This window comes from Petaurus breviceps, unplaced genomic scaffold (genome assembly GCF_028583685.1).
Source record: "Petaurus breviceps papuanus isolate PSGF00001 unplaced genomic scaffold, PetGlider_PUasm1.0 37, whole genome shotgun sequence".
In the NCBI taxonomy this organism is placed as follows: domain Eukaryota; kingdom Metazoa; phylum Chordata; class Mammalia; order Diprotodontia; family Petauridae; genus Petaurus; species Petaurus breviceps.
Window position 1 is genome coordinate 36,172,825 of NW_027186296.1, and position 10,341 is coordinate 36,183,165.

At 36.2% G+C, this 10,341-nt stretch overlaps 1 protein-coding gene across 1 annotated transcript in view; it reads right to left on the minus strand.

Moving 5' to 3' along the window:
• The window catches only part of IQCH (IQ motif containing H), a 141,599-nt gene extending 134,952 nt beyond the window's left edge, over positions 1-6,647 (minus strand). Inside the window, exons 1-2 of the mRNA XM_069097512.1 lie at positions 6,110-6,647; positions 5,381-5,447 (exon numbers count right to left, since the gene is read on the minus strand). Of these exons, the coding sequence (XP_068953613.1) occupies positions 5,381-5,447; positions 6,110-6,619 (577 nt within the window). The 5' untranslated portion in view covers positions 6,620-6,647. The remainder of the gene's footprint in view (positions 1-5,380; positions 5,448-6,109) is intronic.
• Positions 6,648-10,341: the final 3,694 nt, after the last annotated feature.

Sequence of the window (10,341 nt, forward strand, 5' to 3'; positions counted from 1 at the left end):
TTTGCCCTTTATTTTATCTTTGTATATCTCTCTCATTTTTATAATGTCTCCTGAAAGCAACATGTTGTTGAATTCAAATTTTTTTAATGTGCTATCCATTTCCATTTTATGGGTAAATTTGTTCCATTCGCAGTCTAAGCTACAATCATTTGTTGTGTATTTTCCTCCTTCCTATTTTTCCTCACTATCCTTCTCACCTTATTTATCCTCTCCCTCCTCACTTCTCTGCTTTACTTCTCTACCTACTTTGCCCTCCTATTCCTTAACCTACCCATCCCTCTAAAAGTCCCTCCTTTATCCTCTCCCCCCATCCTCTCCCCTTGCTCTCTTCTTTCTTTCTGAATTTAGAAGACATTTATACATACATACACACATATATACATACTTATATATCTCCATATATATATAGAGAGAGAGATGCATATAGATATAGATATATTCCTCTGTAGCCCATTCCCAATGAGAGTAAGGTTCCAGCACTACTTCCTTCCCCCTTCTATCTTCTTCTGTATCAATTTTTCCTTTTATGCCTCATTTGTATGAGATAATTACTCCTTTTTATCTCTCCCTACACAGTTTTATTTTTTTTAGAATCACACCATGATACTCAGCTCAGCCCAAGCCTTTCTTTCAAACTATCCAAATAATGATAAAAATCATAAGAGTACTGCTAATATTTTCACATATATGAAGTAAACAATTTGACTTTATTGAGTATCTTATAATTGGTCTTTAATGTTTACCTTATATTTCTCCTGGGTGTTATATGTCAAAATTTCCCTTATGTTCAGGGGTTTTTGTCACAAAAAACTGAAAGTCTTTCAGTTCATTAAATGTCCATTTTTTTTTTTCATTCAGGATTATTTTTAATGTTGCTGGGTAAGTTATGCTGGTCATAAACCCAGATCTTTTGCTCTTTGGAATATAGTATTCCAAGACCTACAGTCCTTCAATGTAGTAGCTACCCTTATAATCCCTTTTAGCCATTTTTTAATTGGTACTAAAATTGCAACTGTATTGAGAGGAGCAGAGTAAAATTTTCTTCCCCCAATTTCTACTACCCCAAACCAAATCAGATCTTAAAGGGTGAGGTGAATTGAGAGAGGAGACAAATAATTGGAGGTTTAATTGGCTGATAGCTGCCTAACGTACCTAGTAACAACATTAGAGCCATATAATTGGTACATCTCTTTTAATGCTGATACATTAAGGAATGCCACAGAGTTTAAATGCAGCATGAAGGCTGAATCCAAATAAAGGAACACATAGGTTAAAGGGAGATGTAGGAGGAACCTGGCCAACCACACTGAAAATGGAAAGTCTTAGTCAAGGTGATGACACCATGACTGTTTATTCTAAAGACCTTTTGTTTTCCAACTACAATGCTCAATCCCCTGTGGCAATCTTGCTTATTTGACTACTTAAAATAGAATCCAGTATAATCTGTGAACCATAGCAGGTTACTTTATACTGATCATTATGGGAAAAAAATTATAAGATGCCTGTAATATCATTATTATGGAAAAATTTACAAGATACCTATAATGTTAAATTAGGAGATCTTCCTGTAATGTTTGAAAAGGACCATTCTCTCAACTCTTCAGAGGATTTCAAGGTCAGTTTATTTAACATAATAGGCATCAGCACCCCACCTACCTCCTAACCAGTAAGACTGAAAAAGAAAGGACACTGCTTGAAATATTTTAAAAGGCAAACCAATTCTACTTTGTAGAGATGTCACTGTTCATTTCATTTGTATTACTTATGATCATAGATGCACTAACAAACCAAAGAAATTCCTTAGTTTAAAATAAAATGCAGGAATTATTAATAAGAAAGTCCTTTTTATATGCCTAAGTATTTATAGCAGCACTTTTTGTGATAGTAAAGAATCAGAAACAACCCATCGACTAGGAAATGACTAAGCAAACTATGGTTATTGAATGTAATAGATTGTGCCTGCACTAAAAGACACGATGTATGGTGTGACTACCAAGAAGTATGGAAATAACTACATGAACTGATGCAAAGTGAAGTCAGGAGAGCCAAGAAAACACGACAGACAATGACCATATCAATGGAAATGGAGATAATAACCACATACATAAAAAATCAAAAGTAGATGTTTGCAAAATTATAAAGATTGTGCATAATTCAAATAAAGAGATATGAAAGGACACTCAACCCATCCCTTTGTGGAAGTGGGGAGTCCACAGGTATTATATATTGCACATTTCCAGACATTTTCAATGTATTGATCAGTTGTACTGATTTTTTCCTCTTTTTTTTCTTTTTTGGTCTTTAAGTAAGTTTAATTTGTTATATGGAATGGCTCTTGGAAGGAAGGGGAGAGATCCTAGGGAAAACTTGGATGATATAAAACTCAAAAAAAATCAACAAAATTTATTAAAAATAAATAAAATAAACTGTAGGGATGTCATGAAAGGATGGTCATCCTTTCCAAGATCTGGTACCATTTCTGTACATGCAATTATCTTTGTGTGGGCAAAGATTTATGAGGGAACAGTTAATTGCCTGCAACTGTAACAGAGTCTACAGTGATTAGTTACTTGCTTTTCATTTTGAGGGTTCAAATAAGCCATTGCAGCACCAATTAGCTGACTGCGGGGGCAATTATTGGTGAGCATAACTCTAAAAAATTATTGGCTGTAAAATTTTTCATAAGCCAAAAAGAAGTAATAGAAAAGGATGAGACTCAGTAAATGCCTTCTTGAATTTCCCCTTTTTGGGGCGAGTGGAGCATGCAAGCAAAGAGTAGAATGTGATCTTAATTATCTCAATCTTGGAAGCAAAAACATTGTATTGAATCGATTTTTTTTTTTTGCAATGTAATAATGTATTTGGGGGGCTTGGCCACTTGACTCCCACTTCCATTCTTTTGAATTGAGCAGGTAAGTCCCATGGGCATTGAACAAAAGGAATCCTGTTGTACACGGCTGAAATCCATTCAGGCTGTTCCCAGAGGGAAATTGTGTTCAAGGTTAAAAAAAAAAAAGCACTGAATAATCGTAAAAGTATAGGATCATGGCTGCCATGTTATTTAATATAATTTAGTGTCCTCAAATTATTTTATAAAACCTAAATCAAAGGTTATTGAATGAGGATTATTTGATCAAAGGCCAGTTTAGGTTCTGAGTGAAAGTATGTAATTAGGCTTTTAAAAATGCACAATTAAGAAAAAAAAAGTTTGTTTTGATCTCTTAGATAAATATGCAATTAGCAGCTTTTCCTTTAAAATGGATTTTATGCTTTCCACAGACCAAAATGACTGCAATAGAGTAGACCTGCAAAATTATTATGCATTTATTTAAATGGGAAATGTGTTATCTAGGAGAAAATTGGTTTTAAAACCAAATCCAAAGTAATAAGTGAGCACATTTCAAATTTCAAGATTATCTTCCCTTTTAAAATTCCAGGAGAAAACAGATTAGATTACTGACGGTTGTCCACCAAGCTTTGGCTTTCTAGTTGACTTGGGGGAGGCCAGAATAGTTGAGGGATCACTAAGCTCATTTCTTTCCGGCTATGTCCCACTGCAGAGTCAACCAGGTATATCCAGCTAAAGGCTGGGAACATCAAATTCGGAAGTATGTTGTTATATTGGCCTGTTCCCATTTTATTTTCTCTTCTTTTGAACTCTTAAAAAGTAGGAAGAGAGGCCCTTTCTGTTTCTAGCTTTGAATAAAATGAAGACGACAATAACAAAAATCCTCTGCTATGATGCCAGGTCAAGTCCTTATTTGCCAAATTTTGAGGGTTTCCAGAACTGCAATTAGTCGCAGAAGCACAAAAGACATTTGCACCTTATTCTAAGGGCTCACGTAAGTTAATTGTGCCTGCAATGAGCCACTCTGGATGCAATCAATTACAAGGGCAATTTCTGTGTGAACTAATTTGGTGTGCAAATGCAGGCCCACCAAAATAGAGACCTGAGGGAAACCTGGATGACATTCAAGTCTATCATATTTTACTAAATCATCTTATGTCTGTAGCTTCAGAAGGAAGTCATTTCAGACTTCAGCTACAGATTAAAAAGTCACAGATTATATGAGGATCTGTGGGACTCAGATATGTCTTTGATTTTCATACAGATCAAAACACTTAACAGCAGATCGTCTCTCCTTTATAGACACAAAGAAATATTTCTTTAACTAACATGAGATTATGGATTCATATGGAGTATGGAGAACCTGAGCTATTGCTAATATTTAGAACTTTGTACTTAATTTTAAGGTGTACTTTAATTATATTTTGCAATGGGCATTTTAATATTAATATTTACTTTTCAAATTTAACATTTTCTTTCATGCCAACTTCCCCCCCTGTTTTTTGCTTCTCATTTACACATCATCTGAAAGTCCTGTATTTTTTTTTAAACAACATAGCTATTTTAAAATGTCAAGCTTGAATTCTGCCATCATAGCTTGCCTAATAAATTAATCTCTTCATAAACCCCCAAGACACAAATAAGGGGCAATTTGGAAACTCATTTTTTTTTTGCAATATTGCTACTTCAAAACCCGACCAAGTCAGCTTCTGAAATTTGAACTCACCAAGGAAAATTAATGTGCTAGGCAAATGTAAAAAAAAAATAAATCAAACCCCAAACATTTTGACAGCAGTTCAGTTTTAGAAGAATCATCAGTGTAATTCCTAAATTCCCAAGAAAGTAAATTCGGTCATTTTGGTACACCTATTTTACCCCTGTGTTGCAGGCAACAGCTTTTAAGTTCCCCAATTCATAAATGTAATTAAATAATTACATTAGTGCTAATTAACATGAAACTGCAGATTATTTAAGCGCAAAAAACACTATTCAACTTCTTAATTATTCTTGTTCACACAGCATTTCCTTTTGCTCAGGCGCCCTAGGTGCAAATAAAGCATCCCATCTGCTCGTAATTAGAACTAAATAATTTCAGAGAATGTAGCTTATCATTTTGACTGCACATTTGATTAAAAACAGTGTACAAGCAATATCCTGGCTTATTGGCGGAACAGCAGCCACACGCACAGGCCCGTGTTCTTCTATCATTAAAGAAGATCGAAAACATTATCTGTTATTTCAGGGGGGAAAAAATACAACTTTTTAGTTCATTTCATACAGATGAAAGCGAATTACAGCAAATCACCTCTCCACTGAATAGCAGCCCCCACATAATGACTTTATTTGCTTAATCCCCAAATTAAACGCCGTTTCAAGCGAGGGCCCTGTGTTATTACTCTCATCATGTCGAGAACATTTTCCTGCCGAGACCAATTTGAATAAAACAAGGGGCCTTCCTTGAACTCAATCAAGGAGCCATAATGTGGTGGGTAATAGAGGTTGCTGATAGATTTGCAGGCAAAAGTGTTATACCTAATGATGGGATATGGATAATAGTCCTCCTGGAGGTCCTGATGCGATTCCAGTTGGCTGCCAGATGCTAAAAATCAAGAAGAGCATTGATCAGTGACAGGAAGCTGTAGTGGATTCATCTAGTCAAACTTCAGCTGTTTTTTCCACTGTACAGTTAAGCCAGGCATAAATTATATTAATTGATTTAATTACATACTTAAAACATCTTCCCCAATTAATTTAATTAGGTGGCTACATGATGCTACTGGCAGGGGAAGATTAGAGGCAGCTCACTTAATTAACAGAATATGAATGAAAAAAAAAGAGAAAGCAAACATAAATGAAATTGTGAGCACTAATTAAAAGGCTGTCTGCAAACTTAAATACTTTCTGACAAAGTGGTGACAGCAATGTAGACAAGAGAGGGATTTTTTTTTTCCTAGCAAATTAAAGTGCCAGAAGGTATATATAGGGAAAAAAAGGTAATGCAGTTAAAAACATTGATTTTCTGACAGACCTATGCCTGGACAAAGTGAAAAGACTTTTTCTGTAGAAAAGTTGCAACAGATTTTGTAGCTGCAAAAGCATTAGATTGCTGATGAGGACTAAAATATGATGCTTGAACAAATGGATGGTAAAATAAGGGGAAGAGGAAGGTGAAGGGAAGAGAAATAGACACACATTGCAATTGCTCAAGCAAAAGTTGTTTAGAAAAGGAAGTCTGCCATAACAGCTGGCAGCGTTGTGCACCTTGGCTCGAAGGTGGAAATTCTCCAGGTGTTTTGCACGTGTTTCCTTCAGGATCTTTTTCATTCGGGCCTTGTGACCAAGCAAAAGCCAGTTGATGGCAATCACACCTGCAGCCCACTTCTGCCGCCGAAAAGTAGAATAAGCTTTTCTGGCTTGATGGCATCGCCATGTTGCTTGTATCTTGGTAATAGCTTCCTCGATTCCCCCTTGCCCTTTGTACCTCCGGCCTGGCTGATTAACTAACTTGAGAAGATAAGTTGGATTCTCTAATGCTGACAAGAGGTCAAATTTAGAAGGTCTAGTGTTAAGTTCAAAGTCAGGAAGAAGTGCTACCAAATTTTTCCCTTTTACCTTGACTTCAGGTATTGCATAGTCCTTGAGAAACCTTTCAATGTGTTCCAAGAGAGAAAATATATTTCCCCAAGATAAACAAAAATGTTCCTTGAAAGCTACGAAGTCTGGAGCATACGGATCTATTACACCATTGTAAATAAAAAAATCATAATCCATAGGTAATTTCTGAGATGGCAGAGCTGGTACCAATTTCGGAGGCTAAAAAAAAAAAGAGAGAACATTAAAATGAATTTAGAGTAATTGTAATCTCATCTAAATGAGTGGTCAAGATGCAGTAGCACATTATCATTTACCACTCAGTTGTGGGAAGATATGGATCTGAAATGAATTCCTAGTATTGATTTAACATATATATGTCATAATGATAAAGTCTGGCCAGTATATATCATAAAACTCATTACAAGAAGAGGACCTTAGGGTTCACTCAAGGCAATTAACATTTTTATAGAAGTGTGCTAATTGCTCAGGGGAACTATATGAGATCAGATCATATATAAAATAAAGTGTTTGGATAACTTTGATATGGTCAGCTGACCCCATAATCTCAATGATTTACCAGACCTGCTTTTACAACAGTGTTAACATTGCTTTCTCATTCATAACATGTCCACCAACCCTGAAAAAAAAAGGTAAAGCTTTTCTCTGTAGAAACACCACAGTCACTCTAAATGTGTCAATCAAGACTGTCTGGGCTTTTCTGAATCCCCAGAAGAAGTAAATGCTGTTTCTCCTAAGAAATTTAAATTGGCAAATTTAATTTCCATTTTCTCTATCAATTTCTCTTAATATCAAGAGATGATTTTTACAGAACAACTTTTCGCATATGTTATTATTTTTGCAATTTCTACATCTCATGTTTCTTTTAGTCTTCATGTAACCTGGGGTTCATACCTGTAACATTTATATCAGATTTTCTTAACTGATGGAGAGGATAATTACTCAACACTGAATGTGTGTGCAGATGAGGGGTGGAGTTGATGAGAGCATGGAATAGTGTGTGTCCTCTCTCTGAGCTCTCACCAACTACTTCCCTCACACAGAGTAATCATTCTATCTGACAATGCATCTCTTATGCATATGTACCAGATTGGATCCCTGGTTCAAGTTTTGAGTTTTTACATTCGGTTTTGAGCCTTTTGTGGTTGCATCCCTGCACCCTCCTTGGATACTCAGGGCAAGATTCAGTGGCATCTGAAGGAAATGAAATGTTCTTTCTGCGCATGAGTCAACTAGTAAGTCTCAAACAATAACAAAACAAAATGAATCCACTATGTGATGGAGGGTGGTGCAGCTCCTATTATATGTTGGGCCAGGTGGTGAAAGAGGACAAGGGCTTGCTTTCTGCTTCCTAAGTCTGTTACCAGTTCTCATTTTTCCCCTTGCTTAGGAAATCAATGAACACGCCATTGCTCCTGATATCCTATCTGTCCTCATGATGTTAACACTTTTCAGATAAGGAAAGCTTCTTTTTAGTCTATTAAATTCTAAGGTTAAATTACCTTCTGCATTTCAAGATGTCACAAAGTTCCAAATACACAGTGCATTAACTCATTCAATAAATTTTTGCTAAATGCCTTCTATGTATAGCACTGTGCTAGAAACTGTTATGTAATATTATTTTCTTTTTTCCTTTAAGGTTCAATAATAAGCATATGTTCATAAACAAAAACCTAGAGCACAGAGAATAGTGAATAGTTCAACATAGTTATTTAACTTAACCCACAAAAATTCTAACCAAATGCCATATTTACATACATGTATCATATACATTCTTTAAGTTCCTCCTCTTTTAATTATAAAGTTTTGCTTTCTGGTTCTATGTATTAATTAATGTGATATTATGGAAAAAGAGCTAGAATTGGAAATAAAGAGATGGGGGTTCAGATTCTCCCTCTGATACTTACTAGCTCTGAAACCACAGGCAAATCATTTTACCTCTCTGAGACTCGGTTCTTTCATTTGTAAGACAGGAATGATAATACTTCCAACACCCACTTCAAGGGATTTCTTTTGAAAAACAGACACTTTACTTACAGCACAGTGCCTGGCACATAGCAGGTGCTTGCTGATTGCCTGACTTTACAAACCTTAAGGCATTATATATAAATGTGAGTTGCTGTATTCTTATGAAGGCTTCACTTAAATGTGAACTACCACTAACCTGAGGAGCTATGAATCATTTAAGAGAGGTATCCTAAACAGAAGTTAGCACAAGTTAATTTATAATTGTTTCGAGGAATAAGATTGATAGAAAACTCTTTATAAAAAGATAGTTAACCTTACTGATCCACCAGGACGTCGAGAGATATCAACCTGTCTGGCAGGTTGAGAAAAATTCATTTATCTCACATCAATAAGAGTTACAGAAGCAATTCTTTCTTTAGCCAACATAGACATTGGCAGGAGAGGCTTCAGCTCCCAGGAGAAGGCAAGTGGCATGCATTCTGATGGAAAAAGCCTGTGGCTATACTCAGCTTTGCTTCCAAGATCTAGTGCTGATAAAGATGGAGGTGAGTACTCAGGCAAGAAAAACAATCCTTCATCATAGGAAACCAGATACTCAAAATGATCACAGATGGATATTGTATAGAGTTGGCCAGTTTTCCTATCTAAATGTTTGGTCTGAACAACAAGATCAAACCTCTCCAAGGCAAGAGGCTACAGATTAGGAAATTAGAAAAACTAGGGTACTGTAGTGGGAGACTTTACTGATTATATTCAATGTTTCTAATCATTAGGGAGATTCCTGCAGTTAAGACAGTACTTCGATCTATAAAAATGGAATAGACCCAGAAAACTGACATTCTGAAATGAAAGAAATCTTCCAGGACGGTCCTCATTGAGATGATGCGTCCTCAGGGAGTTGAGTGGGCACTTCTACACATCCGTTTAATGCTTCTTGAGCTTATGGATACTTACATACCTCCTTCTTCGACTGCCAGGAAAGAATAGCCCCAAGAGGTTTTTACAAAAATTAACAGTTGCTGTTTTAGAACAAAGGGACTACACCTACACACCTTCTTGGTTGATGCTCCAAGAAAGACATGCTCTCAAAGGAAACACACTCTTGACCACCAGCAAGACCACTCAGGCACTGGAGAACTATGGGTTTCGAGTCAGCTAAAGCATAACTATAGTACATCTGTCACAGAGAATGCCACACTCGGGAGCACTTTAGACTCAGAGCAAGGAAAAACATTCCTCTCAAGAGAAAGGCTTCCCAAATTAAAGCAGTGCATCAGCATTGTGAGATCCATTGAGCAGGTAAAGACAAAACTGCTTTTCAGACAGCTTGGAATAAGAGTTCTGATTAAAGGTCACACCGTGTTTTAGGTTCTAGGTGCAACTCTGTAATTCTTTCCATGCAATTTGTCACCATGTATGTGATCTATTATTATGAACACATCATTTATTGTTGTATGTTTTACATTGGTAAAGTGAATGCTTTCAGATAGGCATAAGGTTTTATTGACCCAGCAGTAGTAAAATATTAACTTGTTTTTCCCGAGCTGGTGATAGTTTTAAATTGAGTCATCTATGTTCTCTCACCTGGTCATCCTTATGCTAAAGGATATACATTTGTGAGACGCTTGGTGGGGGCCTTCTGTGGTTACCAAAGTGGAGTTTACTCTGTGTGAAGCTAATTGGCCCACACAGATCTTAAAATATGACCTTGGCCTCATTAGCATGGGCCTCTAGCCAACTGAGTTAACTGGTCCATGTATACTCTCCTTTGTTTCTAAAATGCAGTCAATGTCCAAATAACTACCAGAATCTCTGCCACATTTATCATCTTAAACAAATTCAAAAATGGGGTAAAAATAAACAAATAATCTAGCAGCATAACAGCAACTTGGGGAAACTACACTTATTATGGT